This window comes from Ceratosolen solmsi, unplaced genomic scaffold (genome assembly GCF_000503995.2).
Source record: "Ceratosolen solmsi marchali unplaced genomic scaffold, CerSol_1.0 scaffold57, whole genome shotgun sequence".
Classification (NCBI taxonomy): Eukaryota; Metazoa; Arthropoda; class Insecta; order Hymenoptera; family Agaonidae; genus Ceratosolen; species Ceratosolen solmsi.
Genome location: NW_011948427.1, coordinates 3,890,629 through 3,912,836, shown reverse-complemented (window position 1 = coordinate 3,912,836; position 22,208 = coordinate 3,890,629). Strand labels below are relative to the sequence as shown.

General features: G+C 24.5%; 1 protein-coding gene across 1 annotated transcript in view; it reads right to left on the bottom strand.

Annotated features, from left to right (window-relative positions):
- Positions 1-5,895: 5,895 nt before the first annotated feature.
- jdp (DnaJ domain-containing protein) overlaps positions 5,896-22,208 on the bottom strand; it is a 25,533-nt gene continuing 9,220 nt past the window's right edge. Inside the window, exons 2-5 of the mRNA XM_011501129.1 lie at positions 21,556-22,044; positions 18,218-18,319; positions 12,017-12,133; positions 5,896-6,139 (exon numbers count right to left, since the gene is read on the bottom strand). Of these exons, the coding sequence (XP_011499431.1) occupies positions 5,915-6,139; positions 12,017-12,133; positions 18,218-18,319; positions 21,556-21,639 (528 nt within the window). The 5' untranslated portion in view covers positions 21,640-22,044 and the 3' untranslated portion in view covers positions 5,896-5,914. The remainder of the gene's footprint in view (positions 6,140-12,016; positions 12,134-18,217; positions 18,320-21,555; positions 22,045-22,208) is intronic.

The window sequence follows — 22,208 nt, the reverse complement described above, 5'->3', positions numbered from 1 at the left end:
TAAATTGAAGGAAATGCGATTGTTCACGAGTGACTTTAGTTTAAAACAATTTCAATACTTAGTAATATTAGTTTTTAATATTGCTGTACATCCATGGAACATTGAAGTATACTGTCATGTAAACTGAATTATTAAAAATATGCCTGTTAAACGAAAACTAAATAAATAAATATAATTGTATAAAAATATTGAAATTATTATAAAAATTCAATAATTATTATGGTCAAATCGGTATAATTAATTATACGGCTTATCAGGAAATATTTATCAAATGACGACGACAATTACTATTATGAGAAAATAGTTTTAAGTAAAATATTTAAAACTGATTTCTTGATATTATACAATAAAATGCATTATATCCATTACAATTATATATTGCTTTTTATTATTAAAATCTGAAACATTTCTTTTATATCATTGATGCGATTTTTTTCAACAAGCGTTTTAATTAACACTGACAATGAAAATTTTAAAGATATTTTTTATATATTAACTATTAATATAATACTCATGTAATTTTAATGAAAGAATATATCATAATACTACCAAATACATATAAATTTTCATATTCAAAACAATGCTTCAATTTTATATTCCTTAAACATATTTAAACATATTTTCACAATATACAAATATAATCATAAATTTAGTCATGTTATACGTTATTATCAGAGAGATTACATATAGTCGATGGGATAGTAGGTATTATTAAAAATTTTTACTAAAATCACAAAATCATAAGTGTTTTTATTGAAATACATTAAAACCAATGTACATTTTACATGAAATATATGTTACTTAACATATCGTATTTAAACATCCGCTTTCATAATTTTTTTTTCTTTCATAAGCGAATAATTATTTTACAATATACATTAACAATTGTTAAAATAATTAAATTAGTATTTTCGTCCAACTTTTCGGAGATTTCATTATAATATATTTATACATATACGTAGGTATGCGCACATGCAGCTACGTGTATAAATATATTTTTGTGTAGGCATTTACACAAATATACACTTGGGTGCGCGTGCAAGGGTGTATGTGGGGAATTTTGTCTGCCTTTCTCTTACTTTTAATTAACAGTTATTTAAAATCATTTACTCTTGAATATATATCAGCTTCTCACTCGCAATGATTAATGAGTGAGACGAATCGGTTTTTATATTAATTTTTATCATAAAGATTAAACGTATTTTTCAATTAAATTAATTACTTTTTACAAATAATCGACAATAAATAAATAAATATATATATATATATATATATATATATATATATGTATTGTGATTTTATTCTTTCTAATTTTCTACATTGAGATACCTGCGTTGGTAATTACTTTTACTTTTTTGATTCTCGTAAATTAAAAAAAAAAAATAGAATTATAAAATTCTATATATTTTCTTTTTAATTTATTAAACCCCATAATAAAATAATTTTGTAACAATTATCTAAATAAATATAGGAAAATAAAACAACATTTGGCTCATATAACTTTCTTTATATTTTGCCGCAAATTGATTATTTTAAGTATTTTCTTTTAAATTGATATAAACAATATATTAATTGTTTTATTATTTAATACGAAATTTAATAGTAATCATTATTAGCTGATATGGATAACTGACAGTCAATTTATTTAAAATATTTGATTTAGTTGATTTTTTAATTTACGTATAATGTAGATAAATATATGATTTCATTTTAAAATGAATATTTATATAAATCCTTTGTTGTTTGGTAATAAATTTAAGCTTATGTTAATATTATTTAATTGGTTCCCGTTAGTTTTAAAAGCCTTTATTATAAACGGTACAAAAATAGATAAATTTTAACATAATTAAAGGTAAAGCATAATGGAAGAAATTCTGTTCACTTCTTTTCCATTTTATCTTTTCCATATATAATAAAAAAATATTGCAATAATAATCCGCTCAATTAATCTTAAAATGTATAGTTTATTAATTTTGTCGATATAGTTTATACGTATGGTACGTGTATTATTATTCATTGTACTCATTATTGAAATATTATAAAATATAAAAAATCGCAGGTATCCATCGTTTCAGCAACTTATATATTGTTCTTCTAAAAAAATATAGACATAATTATGCAGGTATTTATGAATAGTATTACGCATATACAAGCGTAGTTGGTTTAAGTTTGAGGTACACGCCGAATGTAGCTTCTCAATTATTATTAATCACTCGTAATGATACCGTCGACAATGTACTTTAGTAAATTAGTAGATGAATCGAAAATGGTCTCAATACTATATTCTTTAAATTCTTGGGACTAAACTGAAATATGATTTAATATGTTGTACTTTCAAAATAGTTTTTCTACAATGGGATTGAAATCAATATTTTTATTGCTTTACTTGCATTTATTACACTATAGATTTTATGATTATATAAGGTGAATTCTCACCTTTGATATTTTTATGGGTGCTTTAGGATGTGAATATTTTAAAGTACATTCAGGAAAAGGGGAAACTATATTTCAAAATGGTAACGCGATTACATCATTCTACATTTAAATACATGTTCACCATTGCAATAATTCTAATTTATTTCTATGGAAGTAAATATATTTAACCAATTGTTTCATCTAGTCTGCCATAGTATTTATTTCAATTAAAATTTAATTCACTATTTTTCTTAACATTTACAATTAATTACATTTTTAAAATTATATACTTCATAAACATGAAATAAATTTGAATCTCGTAAATTATAAGAAACTATGGTGTGTACATTGAGATTTGTTCCTTCACAAGCAATCAAGATTCTTTTATATTAAAAAATTAAATTAAATATTAATTTAAATATCTATAAATAAAATATGTTTGTATTGTTAAATAAAGCATTCGAAATGAGATTTTTTTTAGTTTTTCATCTACATATACGAATGTCTTAAAAAATATTAATTAAAAATGATAGAATATATGCGACAGAATAAAAATTAATGAAAAAATAAGTAAATGCCGTTTAAAACGAAGAATAAATTTTTTACAACAATATTTATATTTTTCATTTTCGTATATAAATGAATTATCAAACATGTAACCACATAATTTTCTCTTTATCATGTACTTTTTATCAATTTTTATGATTAATAATAGATAAAAGTTATAATATGATTTAAAGATGACATTCAGTATAATGCGTAATTGAAAAGATTATTTGCATATTCTTTACGGTAAATCTAAAATTTAGTCAACATCTACCTAAGAATACCATTAAATTGCTACTTTTTCGTATAAATTACTCAAGATATTGTGCTGAAAAGTGTATAAATATTTACTAAATGAAAAAAAAAACAAAAATAAATAAATAAATCATAATTATAAAGTTTTGAGAAAAATATACTAGTTGCCAAAAAAAGGAAAAAAATACACGATTGATTAAAATTTGGTAATTTTCATTGAAAATAATTAACTAATATGTTGTTTAAATGTGGTATTATTATAATTAGATTGTAATTTAAAGTAAAACATCATTATGTAAATAGAAATGTAATAACAACTATATATTAAGAAGCATTAAATAATGCGAATATACGCTTTCAAAATAACATCATCTACCCTCGAAAACATAAAAAATTAAAGATAAAAATTAAGAAAACATTAAATTACTGCACTAGAAAACTTTAATTTCTTACTGAATAATTGATATAATTCTATCTTCGTTAAAGTATAGAGTTTCAACTTTCCTGCAGCGGAATTTTTGTCATCGAAACTATTATTCGCTTGTCTTTTGAACGTAACTTTAAAAGATTCTAGCATTAAAATACATTCAAGATAATAGAAAAATTAATTAATTTGAGATAAGTATCTAGATTTATCGGGTACGTACATGCTCAAATTTATATATAAATGAATTTATTACAATACAAGATAACAGACTATCAGAATTTAATAAAAAAAAAATAATATGTTTTACTTTGTTTGCCAGCACTGAAATTTAATAAAGCTGGGGAACAGGCAAAGTAGGGACAGGAAAAGTATTACCATCTTATTAATGGATAATCCACATGAACTAGTACTAGGACTTTCAAAGTATTCACTTACGGTTCTATAGCCTCCAATTAACCGAATAGCTAATATTTTGCTCTTTTGCTCTTTATGTATTTGCTTTATAAACTTTTATAATAGATTAATGACATGCTGTTTCAAATAATATTGAATAATAATATTTCGATGTATGATATACTTCTAAATTTTTTTCTCCATTTTTAGAACTATATTTTTAATTTTATTTTAATCCCGATAAAACTAGATATAAAAACATTATATGTTGTTTTGCTTTTCGACAAAGATACGTTAAAAATGCTATGTAAATAAATAAATAAATAAATAAATTAATAATAATAATAATAATAATAATAATAATAATAATAATAATAATAATAATAATAATAATAATAATAATAATAATAATAATAATAGCAACAATCGTAATGAATTAAAAGCTTTTATAACCTTTACTTTCTTGGTGATAATTGAATAAAAAAAAATGAAAAAGAAAACAAATTAATAAATAAATCATAAGTGCAGTAAAATATTTTGACAACACTCCAGTAGGAAAACTCTGAAATATAAAAAGAACATTTTTAATAGTATTGATTCATTACTAGTTTTTAATAGCTATTATATTAAAAATTTTAATAGTTGACTTTGCTGTTTAAGATTATACTGGAAGGCTTTCAAATTATAAGTAAAGGGAAGAAGACGTCATTTATTCGAATAATTTGTTAATTCCAAGTATTAGTTGAAATGACTTATAAGAAAAATACATTCCAAATATCTCCGGCTATTAATGAAAAGTAGCAAAATCTATGAAAAATATTATGGACCAATAAAAGTAAATGCATAAATTCATAGTTCAATGCAATTCAATATAGAAATATTCAACGACGTATATTTAATTGAATTTAATTGAATGATGACAAGCGTTTATTATTATTTGGAAATGTTTAAAACTATATAATATTTCATATATTTTGCTTGACAAATATTTTGACATTTAATATAAATTCAACCTATTTTTTTTGGATTGAAAAATATTTCTATATGACAATTTGAGTTTAGTGAGAATCTGAGTAAAACGCCTTAGTCGGTCATCTTCATTAAAATTAACGAAAATTTAAGTGCCCATAATGATATGAAAATTCCCTGACAAATTTTAGCCATTCTTTTTAAATAACTAATAAGTTATAAGAACAATTAATAAGTGTGTTTGTTATGAAATGTACGTGTAAATAAATTCTGCTATTTATAATTATTATAATATTAAATTTATTTGGAATCTGTTAAAAAATTTAACGGTCGGAAGATCGAAAGCCTATCATACAAGAACATGAAAATTTGTCACCCGTCAATGGTAGAATCCACACTGATATTGATTACCCATTATACGGTATTGATAAAGTATAACTTTATATTATCGACTTTCACATTACTATTATGTCAAATATATCATTAGACGAATCCCGACATTTTTAGCACCGAGCAAGTGTTTTAGAGGCAAAGTATAGTAGCAAAATGACGAGCTACGTTACGGAAAAAGGATTTTATTGCGAAGAAAAAGTAGGTTTAAGCAAATAGTTTCTCTCGCAACATTGATGGAAAAGAGGCGAATCCCCTTGCGTCCCAGCGTGCTCGTTTGCATTTGCACGTTCGGATGAGGACAGGAATCGACGCCTGGGCGGGTCAAGTGAAAGGTAGGCAAAGATGAGAAACAGGTGAGAGAAGGTTCGAATGGAGCCGGGCTTTTGCTAATTCGTGCGATAGCAGTGTAGCCCCGGAATGGGGTTTGGCGGACGGGGTGGGGGGGGTGGGGGGGGGGGGGGGGGGGGGGGGGGGGGGGGGGTAACAAGGGAGGGGATAAAGGGTGCGTCCCAGGATTTAAACCTCGTAGTTACGGAACTTGTTGATGATCTCGCTGGGCGGCTCGTTGTCCCAGTTGAGGTCACGACGGGCCCCGTAATGAATGTTGGCGCCGCCTTCGCTCGCGCGACGATTCGCGTTCGAGGGTTTGACCTTGGCGCGTCCACCCGCAGTTCCGCTATCTTCCGCTTCACTGCCCGGCAGCATTCGGTTCTTTGTCTTTGGCGTACTCCAGTGCATCGACTGTAAATAGATTAATCCCTTAATATTATGATCATTGAATAGCCTATGTTTTTCAAAGAGCATCCTCCAAGCCTTCTAACCTAATTATGACCATTATTTTATTCATATGAAATTAGAAAATACATCGAAAGTAATAATACGTGCATTAAGAAACCTAAGTAATTATAATTATCATAATAGTATAGAAGCACATGGTTAGCCGTCGTCATTTCTTGAAAAAAATTGGAATTCGACGTTAATTATCGTAAAGACCATAAATCAATATACACAAATGTTTATCGGAGTATTATACTTTGTCCTACTTAATTTCTCAAAAAGAGACTGTAATCCGCATAAATAATATAATTATTTATTTACAGCCAATTGTTTAAATAAAAATCAATTTTTAAATTATAATGAAATTAATATTATAAGTTAGAAATCTATTAAACATAAGATATAAAGATAAAACGGCAGAATATAGTATAAATTTCAATTTAGAATACACGATAATAATTACTATTAACTATTAATGATATTCGCATCTAATTAAATTTTTATATCATAATATCATCAAGTTTCAAAAATTGTGTACATAAGATAGTGGCGGAACGTTTTTATTTATATTTGTTAAATATTTATTCATTTGTATGGTTACTTATTTCTCGAATTGTTCTATTAAGAAATTACTTTAAATGTAGAAATTATCTTTATTAATTTATAAATAATTTTATGTAATTCAAATAATGTAATAACAAAGAATGTAATTAATATAATTTGATACCAGTAATGAATAAATATATATAATATAATTTATAAACAATTTAAATCATTTATAAAATGACGTATATAAATTAACTTATATATATTTGTATAAATTTATCGAAAATTTAAAATGAATACAAATTAAGCAAATAAAGTTACGTGTTTTGACTACTTTTGTAGAAAATGGTAAAAGAAATTATCAAACAGAAAAAAACTTCATTCTGATTCATTTATTTATAGGCGTTATTTCTTTTGTCCTTACAATTGCTGAATATTAAAATCAAACAAAAGTGAACGAGGAATTAAATAACAAAAGATTTGTATTATTATATTTGGAATATATATATATTGTTATTAAAAATTTTAAGCTCAATTTAGCAAATGAGAGAAATTACAATATTAAAATCGATACATTTATATATACATATATAATATTAAATTCTGCACATTGTAAATATGCAATGACTACATATACTATTAAAGAAAATCAATTATTATTCTAATTATATTGTTGGAACTTAATGTTTATTTTATGTCTTTTCATTTTGATTTCACTTAATTTAGTACACTCATCTCGAATTGAAAAAGTCTTTTTAATGTATAGTACATACATATATATATATATATATATATATATATATATATATGTGTGTGTGTGTGTGTGTGTGTGTGTATAAATAATCTATTGAATAGGCCTAAATACAACTAAAATCTATTTTCTTAAAATGCATTATAAAACTAAAAATAAAATTAACATATGACTTTAAATTTATTGTATTAATATATATAATAAATTTAGTAAGATTTTTTAAATAAAAACCTTTCATAATTTTACATACACAATTTATAAAATTATACATTTGTTATTTTTCATATTTCATGCATGAAATACCTTATGTATACAGCCTTTGAAAATGACTTATAAAATTTCTCAAATAAAATTCAAATTATGCATTACGTGGCTACAAAAAGTTATATGAGATCATAAATTTATAATGTTTAAAAATATATTTATTCTGGGATCTAAGTAAGAAATGAATAAATAATATTGACTTATAAATAACTAAAATTATTAGTAAAAATCGGAAATTTTTTTATAAAAATATTATTTAGAAAAAAAGTACTTGAATATATTCATTTTCTTTAATCCAGTTCACTTCTGCAGAGAGAGATCCTTGAATTTAGATCCTTGAAAATTTTATACAACAGTTTTTATCATGGACAAAAGAATTCTATGTAAATTCTTTCGTGAAAATTTTTAATTTATTCCTAAACGGTTTCTCCGTAGACCTTCTGCTTCCGCTCGTTCATTTTAATTCACAAAGTTTCTTTTAATCAATCATTATTGATCTATTAATAATTTACTAATTAGTTAAAAAAAAAAATCCTGATATTTGTAAATACTGTTTTTGCTACTACTATATGCATTGAACGAAAATGAATATGAAATACAGTAATACTTTTAATAAAAAGTAAATATTATTATGAAGTGATTATCAAAATAATTATTTTTAAAATCATTCTAATATTCTAATCTAAAAATCCTATTATTTTCTATAACTTTTTTTATTGAATCAATCCATCATTAAAGTATATTATTTTATTATAAAGAATCTCGTTTTTTTTTTTTTTTTTTTATACCAAATTAAAATTATACCAAAAATTAAAGTATATTGTCACAAAAATTCCCATTTATATTGCATGAATTTTATTTCGAAATTAATTTATTCCAAAAATGTGAAAATAGTAAAAAATAATTGTTTGATTAGACAAAAAAACAAATTGTTCTGCAGATTAAATTTAATGTAATAAAAATAAAAATAAACAATAGCTTCAAAATATTGAAATATATATTAGCATAATTGATTAATAATTAAACATAATGTTAGTAATTAGTTAAATATCAAGAAATTAATTCAATTATTACTTAAAATAATTCATTTGATAAATACTAAAGTGAATATAACAAGTACTATAAATTATTTATTGTACATGTACGGTTTTATTAAAATTATAATAACTAGCAGTAGTGTTTTACTATATGTTTCAAATTTTTATTACACATTCAATAAATAAATACAATTAGAATACTTCCAATGTTATGGACAATCTATTTAAAAGTATAATATAAAAATATATATCATAGAATTATCATAATTACTATTTCTAACAAGTTATATTTTGTTTGTTAAAGAATTTTAAATTTAGTTTATTTACTTCTATATAATAATGAAAATCTATGCAATTCAGAGTAAATAAATGTATTTCGAGTATAAGATCTTATTGGAAGTTTTTATCAACTCTCCGCTATTTCTCTGCTAGTAGAATGATAATTGTGTGAATATTATTTTAATTACTTTCACTTTTGTTTCCTCTTTTACTTGATTTAATATAAGAAAGTTATTTTCTAAATTTTAAATAGCACACTACCGTTTATTTGTTTTTACCAATTATATATACCAATTATTTATATTTTATTGATTATTTTAAATTTTAAAATGCTATTTTCCTTCTTTATTTTTGAAGATGGAAGTATCAGTTGAAAATCTTCATTTGACAACAAATTCTGGTATAATTTGTTTAACAGCTTAATTTCCCAATTTAATAAACAGTAGCTAATAATAAAATTAAATGGATTCAATTCTAATTTAAATCATCGCTCGTTATTAATAAAATTGAATTGTTACTTATTTAATTGCTATTAAATATTGATGATCAATTGTACCTAAAATTTGTTTGAAATTATCTTAATTTTTTCTTTTCCAATTATTTTAGATGGAGTTTTCCAACGTATTGCCCTCAATATGAATAATATTCCAATATGATTATTTAAATAGAGAAACGAGTAAAATTTTTATACCAACAAACATCTAGAGATTTATCAAATATATCAAAATATTTTGATTTATCAAATTATTCCGAATAATTTTTGATTCTTTTAAATTTAAGTTAAATTTATAAAAATCATGAATTTATTTTAACTATTTAGAGTTAAGCTGAGTGTTCGTGACACTCAAGTATAGCAAAATGTTTGTTTGCTGAATTTCGTTTATATAATTAAGAAAGTAAATAAACATGACTAAACATACCTAAGTATAGAATCATATGTAAGTTACTTTTAAATACAAGGAAAAGGGATATTTTAAGAAATTAGAATGAATTCTTTTAAAGAATGGAATGTGAACTTAAAGATAATGAATATTGAATATAGCAAGTAATGTTTTATATATAAATGTGATTGCTCCTATCAAAAAATTTAATTTATGCAAATAGGTAGAAGGCTAATCTTAAAAAACAGGTCGAACCCAATTAAACAGTTGATGATTTTGGAAATTCCATTATGTGAAAGGAAGTAGGTTAAGAGTATAGAGAGAATATTATATGAGTAAAAGTTGAATAATGAAGTTAGCAGTGAAACGTGACAAGTTTGCTTACAATAATTTAAATATATATTATGTAATTTTAAGAAATAGGTAAAAGCTTATTTGATTTTGAGTTTTCATTTTATAAATGCTGAAATTATATAAATTAATGTTAATAAATATCATTCATTCATACAAACAAAACATATTATGCTTTTAATAAAAATATTCCGTATAAAAAGCAGCTACATTTAAAGATGGAAAATTTGCATAACAGAAAATACTATTGTTTGTGTATATAATGTTTTTAGAATTAAATCCAATAATAAAATGTTGAACGATACAAAGGAAATTGATATTATAAATAAAATATTTATTAATAAAATAATATTCTTTAATTTAACTTAGTTCGATTGAAAGCCTCATACTTCGATAAATGTGTTTCATTGTGGTAATATAGTGCAATCTTTGAATATTAAAATAAAATAATCATAAGTATATTTTAAGAAACTTATCACATATTTATCAATTTAATTTCTTAATTTTGTTCAATTGGCTTAATTAGTATAATTAGATTTTCATTCGCTGTAATTATATATAAATTATAAGAATAAATTTTTCATTTTTTGAACGAGAAACTATAAATCTGTACTTCTTATATAAAATTCTAGATGTTTCCTATTCAAACAAAGAAATTTTATTTACACTAATATAACATTAACAAAATATAAATTTGCACATACTATTGATTGCTTCTGTCATCATTTATATACATTGTTTATAATGTAATTTATTTACAAATAAATTATTTTTCATTAAATATTATTGTTAATAATGATATTTATTTCAATTGACAGAATTAAATGAAGAGATGTAAAAAATATTCTTATTGATTCAGTCGTTTGAAGTTTGTTATTTTTATAAATTGCATTTATATTGCTCATAATATAATTTTAGTAATTTAATATAAATAGACAAGTGTTGATCGTTATAAAACATTTGTTAGAAAAAAAATTTAATCTTAAGATAGATTATTTTTAATTTGTAATCGTCAATTATTACGTTATCTAATAAACACAAATACACATTGTCTTATCCTCTATAGAAGTTCAGTTAGTTATAAAGTGAATAATACGACACTGATTTATTACCACCTTCGACTAGAATAGTTCGACAATTTTATCTTTTGAAATTCTTTATAAAGCTAATAGTTGCTGCTTCAAATAAAAGATCTATTTTTATACGAAATTCGAAAATAAAACGAGAACTTTAATAAAAACTTGACATTCCTGCATTAACTTTTATCTACTGATAAGCCAGAGTAGATTAATGTTCTTGGAAATTGTAAATGCTGTAGGTTAAGCGATCGGTAAGCAGGAAGAACTTTTGGAAAATGAGAAGTATTAGAATTATACGCGATAATGGCAATTTGCATGAATGTAGCGTAAAGGGTTGTGTAGTGCTGGTGGTTGCCAATTCCGTCACCCATTTGCCTAAATAATATAAAACAGAGATCATAATGGAGTACGCGATAACACCGGATAAATAAGCATTCTCGTGTCGTGTTTTGGCGTAGCAATATGTCCAGATTCTCGAGAAAAGTTTGGATTTGCTAGATCTGGACCGAAGTGACTTCTCGCCTCGCCTAGCAGTCCGTGGGGAGTTGGCAAGCGACGCGTGCACCACCCCAATTGACGAATTTAGGTCAGGAGCGCGTGTCACGTTTTTACTCCCCGCGACCATGAGGCCGAGGGTCCAAAATCTCTCTCACCTGGTGCACGTGGTCCTTCATCCCCAGCCACTGCTTGTAGCTGACGGAAATTCCGCTGTTCCGCCATTTGTCGTAGTTGCTTCGCTTTTCAGGGTCGCATAATATCTCCTTGGCATACTGCAAGTGAAAGGGAGAAAAGTCAATCTACCTACGTCTATGGATATGCGCAAGCGAGTATTGCGCCTGTGAATGGAGGAAAAATTGATTCCTTCTGAGCGCACACTGTCGCTCTTGTTCGTCTGTGTATCGATGTGCTCGCTAGGTTTTCCAAAGCAAGTATGCGTGTGCCCATGGAAGTCTTGCACGCGGAGGACTAATTGTCGTTAAGGTTTTCTGCGCGAACCGGGCAGTTTAAGCGCTTTTTAAAATTTAATTGACAATTCAGGCCGACCTCTATTCTTCACGATTGCATTTTTCGATCCTTTACTATAGTTCGCCACTCGCCTCCTTTACTCAGTTCGATCTCTTTATAAGGCAAGTTGAATTAGCATGATTAACAGTTTTAATTCATTCAAAGATAAATCGTGTTTCAATCGTTCCATGACATTCGCAATTTTCGATATCTTAAATTGACACTATTACTTTGTCATAATTACGTTCTTTATAATAATGATTAAGATGTATATTAAATTATTATTATGTATTAATATTGTCGTACAACACTTTACTTTTATAGTATTATTATATATTTATATTGTGGATATGTTCACACGTACGACCTAAAAATAAATTACTATGTTACATCGTTAGTCGAATATCGATTTGTAATAACCAAATAATTACCGTTAAAAATATATATTGTGTTCTGTAAATAATTTTTAGTCATTGTATTTATAATCTACTATGTTCGTTGTACAACAAAATTATATTTAATTCATTAATGTTGTGATTTACAAGATTCGAAAAATTGAAATAACTTAAGTAAAATGTCAATATTAAATTAAAATAAATGAATATAGAAAGAGAAAACGAAATATGCAAGCAATTTAAAATTTATAAAAAAATACTGGAATTTTTTTTTTTTTTTTTTTTTTTTTTTTAGGTAACATGTTCTTTTAATTGTCTTACATTATATTAATGTGTAAGTATTCAATATCCAAGATCTATATCGAGATCTCAATCGAAATGAAAAAATTTTAAATTAATGATTTTCCCTTCAGTAATGAAATAAATGTCAATTAATTTAACTATACATCACATAAATCAGAGTGGTCATTGATTTTTTTTTTATTCATTTATCATTAAAAATATAATCAATTGCCGTAGTTGTTATCAAATTACCAGCACTAATAATTTAATTCTTTCAAATTGCTAGTTATTATACGTTTCATTATTAGCTGCAGTTTTTATAATAAAAATTTAAGGACCCGCTTGAATTTTTAATACCATAGTTTAATATTTAAAAACGTATAAAAATTTTCGAATTATATAAAAATTATATCAACATAACATTTCAGTTATAAATCTAGTTAAATGTTTTTAATCAACTAATTTTTTTAAGATGTACTCAAATATATTTTGTTTGTGAAACTTGCGTAGCACTGCGTAGCACAAAATATCTATCCCATTAGCGTTTTCTCATGATACATTGTTTTTATAATACATGAATAAAGAAATTGAATATATATATATATATATATATATATATATATATATAAACTATAATATTTTTACTAGCTTAGTTAATGAGTTAAATAATTAAATAGTTAAATTTATCATTAGTAATTCAAATATTTGAATAATTTTTAGCAAATTTCTTATGTTTATTTATTTATAGAAATAAAAACTATTATTGATTCATATAAATTGATAATCATATATTGATAATTATCTGCGAATTCTATTTAATATTAAATAATTTTAGTGTTTTAGCGTTTAATGTTCTAGTATTTAAGTTTAGTGTTGCACAAAATTGAATATATTGAATAAATTGCAGGACAAATTCTAACAATCGTTGATTTACTATTATATTTTATTTTTCTACAAATATTGTATAATTTTTTGCAAAGTATTTCAGCCATAAATTCAATTAATTTATTCTATATGTATTTGATGTAACCTTAGAGCATTAATATTTTCAATTCAGTTTATTATGTTAAAATTAATAATATAATTATAAGATGAAACTACTTAAAGTATAATAAAATATTCATTCATTTTATTTTAGTAATAATCTTAAATTTTAATGAATTATTCACTTGAATATGAAAATATTTATGTAACTGATAGAGAAATAATAATAGACGAATAATGGATTTATGCATAACATATTATTTAATTTGATAAATGGCTTTTATCATGCCCTTTTCAATAACAAAAAAAAAATTAATAATAATAATAAATTGCAAAATGAAATAAATTATATAATTTGGATAACATTGGCAACAATTATAAAAATTCTGAATTTTAAGAAAATCCATATCCAGAATAAATATTACGAAAAATAATAGAAGTATAAACAACGATGCGTTCCATTATTACAACGTTAATATTTATTATTAAACTTTTTTGGATATTTCATTCAAGCCCAATACTTATTGAAAATAGTTATTAGTTAATACAGAATATGATTTTATAACTGAAATTCTGATCTCCATATCCGTTTACGGGGCTACCATATGGAATGAAGGATATTTCAAATATAGCAACCTATGATAGTTCGATAGATAAATATTGGATTTAACGGGCACAAATGCACGCACGCACGCACGCACACGTACGCACACACACACACATATATATATATATACATGTATGCAACTTTGCCTTCCGCACTCACTCACAAAATACATTTGTAATACAGTAGCAAAAGGGCATATTGACTTGTAATATATCCATTCAATTTGTTAAATCTAATGCGTGCGAATCTCTGTTTATACGTATTAATGTTTAAAGTCGTCAATATTTGTTATCATCCGCGACATTTAGCAATAATCTAATATGTGCGTATAGATTTAGTCGAGAGCATTGAGCGATTATGGTAATTTCGTGAGAATAAACGAATAAATTATAGCTCATGCAATTACTACTCATCTCAAGGAATCGTCTATCTTTTTTTCTTTTTCTTATTCTTTTTTACCTATTACTCTCCTTGGAATAGTTCATTTATCTCTCAAAGTCTATAGCGCGCGTTGATTACATTAACCACATAAGACTTACAACTTCATTATTTTAATTTAATTGAATTAGTTTAATGAAACTTTTAATTTAATGCACATACGGGTTGGAGATAGAAACAATAATTTTGTAAATTAATAAGATTTAAACGTTTAAATAAAAGGTTCTGATACATTCTAATACAGATCTTTTTAATCCTCTTTTTAATATAATCAGAAGAATAACTACTTTTACAGTTATTTATATTAATTACCAAAATATTGTAGTTTTTTTAATTAATAATTAGTAAATACAGAAAGCAAATCAAATAAATTTTAGTAAATTTATGTTTAAATAGGACTATTTGTTATTAAGTTCCTTCTGATGTCATTTTATTATTTGTGCTTCATTATTATTTAATTAATTGTTTCTTATAATTTATAATATTCATCTGAATTGAAATTGAAATTTTAATTAATAGAATTTTTTGGCATAAATTTGTATTATCTGCACCCATCCACTATATATATATATATATATATATATATATATATATATTGTATACTTTTTTAAAAAGCGAATTAGCAATAAATATTATATTATTTATTTTTAAATATTATTAAAATCATAAATATAATAAGGATAATTAAATAGAAAGTGTATAATGCATTTGGATACCATAAATTTTTCACGCATGATTAAATTTTAAATTACTTACGAAAAAAATATTTAGTTTCGGAATAACCAAATTATCTTCGTGTGTTACACAGTATAAATAACTAAATGCATAAAGTATATTTAATGATTTAAAAGGTCTCGAGTATTTGCATTCCAACTGACTACACTAACTTCTTATTTAATTTATTCATATAATACGTAATATTTTTGTATTCCTTTTATTGGATGCATTTACAATATAATTAAAAAAAAAAAAAAAAAACAGATAGATTAGATTTTTTTTAATACATAAAAGTTCGTAATTATATTAAAAGTAAAAGTAGTAATCACATTATGAATATTAATTTATTAGAGGAAGTTAAATTATGCTCGAATCCAATTTTAAAAGTTTAATAAGATTATTAATAGGTAATAGTTAGTTAATAAAGTTTAATTATAAATGATAATAACAAGCATTAATTCATTATGACTGAAACTTTATCCAACTGAAACAATTTAAGGCTTTACAATATTTTTGTTTTAATATCTTATCATTTCCTTAAATTTAATTTGTTAATTAATCCTCTTATCATTATTATTTGTGAATTTAATGAGTTAATTATAGTATTGTAAATTTTAATCATATTTTATCTCTAGATAATTTAAATTATAATACTTAAAATTCCTGCTTAATTTATTTATGTAAATAACCATAATCAGTTTCAAAATATATTGTCTCTCAAATGTATATAAAAAAAAAAAGTAGTAAATACATATTTTTTTATTAATTATAGTTGAATTTATCATCTTTTATAAAATTTAATGTCAATTTAATAGAGATTTTTGATAGTTTCAATACAGGCAAACGCTTAAGACCAGCATAGGTTTCTCACAAATTTGTAGCGAAATAATTAAAAATACTGCATAGCCTCTGAATATATTAACAAAGAAATAACTATTTGTCATTTTGTCTTAAAGCTTTCAAAATTAACCAAACTATCTCGGCATTTAATGAGAAGTGACTTAGTAATTTTAACTGAGACTTGTCTCATAATAAGGACCGTTTAAGCGAACAAGTTGCATACAGTACTTATGGTTAATAGGTGAATACTCCATTTATTAAGGAGTTTCACAGATATACATGGACTGTCCCAGTCTATTAGAGAAAATCAGCGAAATTAGATACAATTAAAAGGCCTGACAGTGATTATTATTAAAATAAAAAATAAAACCAAATACATAAATGAAATTGTATAGAGACAAACATTAATAGATTCAATTTTCACACATTTTTTGACAAATTAAATTCCAATTCCGTAATTAATTTCATTCTACTTCTTCAAGATTTTATAATATATTGCAATGAAATATAAAGATCTAATAAAAATATACCTATCTTATCATTATTATATTTCAACTGATGAAAAATTTCATCATTTCAATAGATGAAGTATTACTATTCACATTAAGTAAATGTAATTCTGAATTTATTTTCTTGTACTATAATTTGTACAGAAGAACGATAATTTAATAATAAAGAAAATAGACCATCGTAACTTTTAAATCTAGTTTCAATACAAATTCATATCAATAACATTTCTATTTTCACACTTTATTCAAACAAATATATGTATTTTCATTTATAATGAAATAATTTTAACTTCAAAAGGACTAATAAAGTAAATTGTACAAGAACAATATTATTCAAGTACACGAAGAAATATGAATAAGCCCTGACAAATATTCAAAGTCAAATTTATTAGTGCAAACATTAGTAAAATCGACGATATGTAAATTTAAATATACTTATTTCATTAAAAATGATATCATAGTTTAAATTGTAATTGCTCTAAAACTTAATTTCTGGATTTAAACTACATTTTATTTGTATTTCTAATTTTAAACTTATTTTATAGTTTAATAATAATAATTCTTTCATCATTTAAGACAAAATTTTCTACAAACTTAGCTGTAATGTACATTAATTATTTCATTTTTGAAAATATAATTTTAAACTCTCATATGACAGTCTATTGATTCTTATAACGAACAAAATTAGTTTTTATTATAATGTTTAAAAAGTTTTTGATTTATTATATGTTTCTCAAAGACATTGTTTTTTTTTTTTTTAATTCTAAATCCTTTTGAAGAATGTAAATTACGTTTTTTTTACGATTACATATATAAAATATTGCTATTAATAATTTTCCTTAGTTTTCAGTTTTAATAATTTAATATTGTTCATGGTGGAAATCATATCGATCCTCTTTGTATTTCTTTACCGATGCATATTAAAACTTTCACTAAAATCTTTTATCAATGAAGCTGATTATCATTTGACTCATTAATCAGTTACGTATTACAAATGAAAATATACTTACAATATATGTTTGAAATATATAATATAAATTATTACTGATTATCAGAAATTGTTAATTGAAAATTTACATTCAGTTGTTGAAACTTAGCCTCGGCATCCTTGTTGCCCTCATTTTTGTCGGGATGATACTGCAGTGCTAAGACCTTGTACTCGGCAGTGATTTGTTCAATCTGTAAAATAAAAAAGAGTAAAATTTTAATTATGATAGCTAAGAATTTGTATAAAATACTTTTGATTTTATGACATAGAAAATGAAAAAAAAAAGCAACATTCTTAAGGAGTTCATAAATTAATATTAATATTTGTTATTGAATTTTATTAATGATTTATATATTATTGTATCTAAATTTTATTGCATAATCTTATTCTGACTTATAATAAATTTGAAATTTCCTTTATTTGGATTTGCAAATACAGAAAGAATAGCTAACAATTTTTATTTTATCTTGTATATTTATATATTATATAAGATATAAATTCTGATTAATGAATTTTTTTTTTTTTTTTTTTAATAAATATATCTTAATTGATTTATATATATAATATATTAATAAAAGACAAAGAATTTCTACTAAAATTTGTTTTTGTAAAATAAATGGCACTGATGTAATGCTGATAAACTTAGAAAATAAATTAAGTTTATAAATAACATATAAACACTATAAACAGATAAAGTAAATTATTATTGAACTTCATAAGTTTAATTTATATATAACAAAGTTTAAATAATTTTAAATAAACCACTCAAATGAATGTAATAATAAAATATGTAAAATTATAATTAGAATTAATTAACTTTATTCTTTAAACCTGCTGTTTGGATTATATTCTTATTATTTTTTGTTCTATTAACATTTTATTAACGTAGTAATTTTATGATATATATAAATATTTTGAAATTATTAAGATTTATCATTAATATGATTTTTATTTATAACACAAAATTTAATGTTCGTTTAAAAAATTTACTGCCATAATTCTAATAAATGTCTTCTAAATGAATTTTATATCAGTTGAGCACGTGAAATATGTTTTTACGTTAATAATACATTATTAAATTTTTACTATAAAATACTATATAATAAATATTATTGTTAAAAAAAAATCTTGTAAAATATTTGCAGAAAGGTATCGAATTGCCTATTAAGATATATTATTTATAAAGTGGATTTAAAAACTTCTCATTTAATTTAATTTAATTATTCATAATAGTACAAATATTTCCTGTCCATAATTAGTGAACAAATTAATATTGTATGCTTAGCTTCAATATGTTCTTATAAAATAATTTACTTATAGTAGTAACAAACAAAAATTATTCTATCAATTTTTCATTTTTCACGTGATTACTATTGCCTAAAATAATATCAAATATTACACGAACCATTTAGTTAAATAATGAAGTATAATTTATTAGTATTATTACTAACTATATAAGATATAATATTCCCTAACATATAAATAAATACAAATTCTGGCAAAAATATAGTGTTAAATATTGAATAATTCTTAATGTATTTATGTATTAATGTATACTAAATACACAAGATTTTATAATAATTATACTAAAGCACTTTTTTTAATTTTCTAACGCTTGTATAATATCTGCTCTTCAAATTCTTGTATAAAATCAAGATGTCATCACATACACATACACAAGTGCGCACGTTCAGTGTGCATAATTTAAGAAATCTATGCCTCTTATTTTCAATATATACGTTTGATTATAATTCATCAAGTTACGTCATTAAAAATTTGTTCACTTAATTTTTGTGCGAAATTACCCGTCACATTTTTCCCATCTTAATCTTACTATTGTTATTTTTTTATTTATCAATTTCCTTATCATTATAATTATATTTTTTTTTATTATATACATACAGAATTTTAATATAAAATCAGTATTCGTTGAATATTGAATAGATACATTTACATTTAAAAATATTTTAAATAAAAATTGAAAAAGAGAAATATACTACTTCACAAATTAGTATCGAATATTTCAAACTATGAATTCGATGATTCAAAAGTGAGAATATTGATTTGATCGCCAGAAGAACAAATATATATATATATTGAAATATTTGAAACAGAATACATAAATTCAAAAGCTTTTCATGAAACTCTAATATTTGCTTTTACGACGTACAATATATTTAATTATTAAACGTAATTAGTATATATTGATTATTTTTATAATCATTGTAATATATTCAATCAATAAAAAGTTTTTACAAATTCTACTATATCTTCGATAACTTTATTAATATTCGCTGACTCTCTAGATGTTCAATTTATAAAACACATGACTTGTAAATGATGCATATTTAAATTTCATAGATAAAAGTGTGTATATGAAATTTATGAGATTGCGTCATAGAATATTGATTATTTATAAAGCACCTTGCGATCAATAAATCATTGAAATTAGCATTTTTTAACTGATTAAGCCAAGTGATATATTTGATAAAACTGTAATTAAATTATTAAATTAAGATTCTATTGTAAATATCGTAAGATAAAAAACTTTTTCAATTATTGTCACCCAATAATTATAAAACACTCAATTATTGCGCTTATCATCACCTCCAACAAAATTGTTTCATCTTGTTTATAATATCGCTTAAAAAAAAAATGTTGTAATTTTATTACACGCTGTTAAAAACTTGTTAAATATATTAAATTATTGCTTGCACTGATGTGTAATACAATTATTTCATTTTGATATAAATATCATTTATAAGATATGTAAGGCAGTGGAAATTTCTTAATATCATTACTAATTATTTTTAATTTATTAATATAATGCATATTTATTAATATTATGCAATGAATTCTTGAACCGTATTTATAGAAATAATTATCGTTGTAGTCTGACTTGACTTATTTCCAAAAACAATATTTAAATGCCGTTGCAACGAAAGTAGTTTATACGAAAATTGTACAACTATACAATAACATTTTAAGACTAAACATTTTAACTTTACATTTTAAGATTTAACACATATTGTGTTGAGCACACAACATGTGATTATTGATTCATCACTATTTTTTATATAGAATAAACAATAATATATAAATATAATTATGTAAAATATCATTTTACAAGAACTCGAAATAAGGCATTATTTTAAAGTGCTCCGCGTATAATAAAATCTATTAGTTAATGTGTAAGATTATAAATAATGTTTGACTGATGCATAATTATCGCAGTACGTCAAGACGATAGCATAATATGGACCACGGCAGATGGTTTGAAAAATAGTTTTTTCTTTAAACTTAAAAACAAAAAAAAGAAGCTTTCTTTTTTATAGCAATATATAAAATACATTAAAATTGAGAAGTTTAGCCTCGAAAGAAATGGCTCGTCACTCCGATTTTCAAGCCTTAGACACTACGTCCTTACCGTAGCTGACTCGTCACAACCAAGTAGCCCATATAGGTCTTCCTCTGGGCTGGGCTGGTAGCTCAACACGTCGTCGACGCTCATCTCGATCCTTGATCCTCGATCTTCGATACCTTCGTAATGCTGGCGCGCAACCTGTTGCCCGGCGATAACCGGCACGGCGAGATGTACGTGCGTGCGTGTGTGCGTGCGGCCTCGCGCCAAGACTGAGTCGTCGGAAAAGCCCCGGGAAAACACCGCCCGAGTCGCCGTATGTGCCGATACTGCGCAGTTCCACGCTCACCGAGATAGAGATCGATCCGGGAGGACGAGGGCGAGAGGGTGGGAAGGCGAGCGAGGCGCGCGCAACCCCTGGCGACCTTGGAAAAGGGCGGCGGCTAGAGGGCAATGAGGTCGCGATTTCGTATCTCGAGCTGCCACTCGTTCAACCTATCCGCTCTTACTCGGCGATTATCTCCTTCGTGAGATACGAACTCTTCTCTCTTGCATCTGCAAAATAAATGGAATAAACGAAATGCCCACGAGCTTTACTATACCTATTAACTATCTATTACCGACACAACTATTACCTGCCCATCAAGGGCATCACCCCCCCCCCCCCCCCCCCCCCCCCCCCCCCCCCCCCCCCCCCCCGGTGTTGCGGGGGGGCGCGG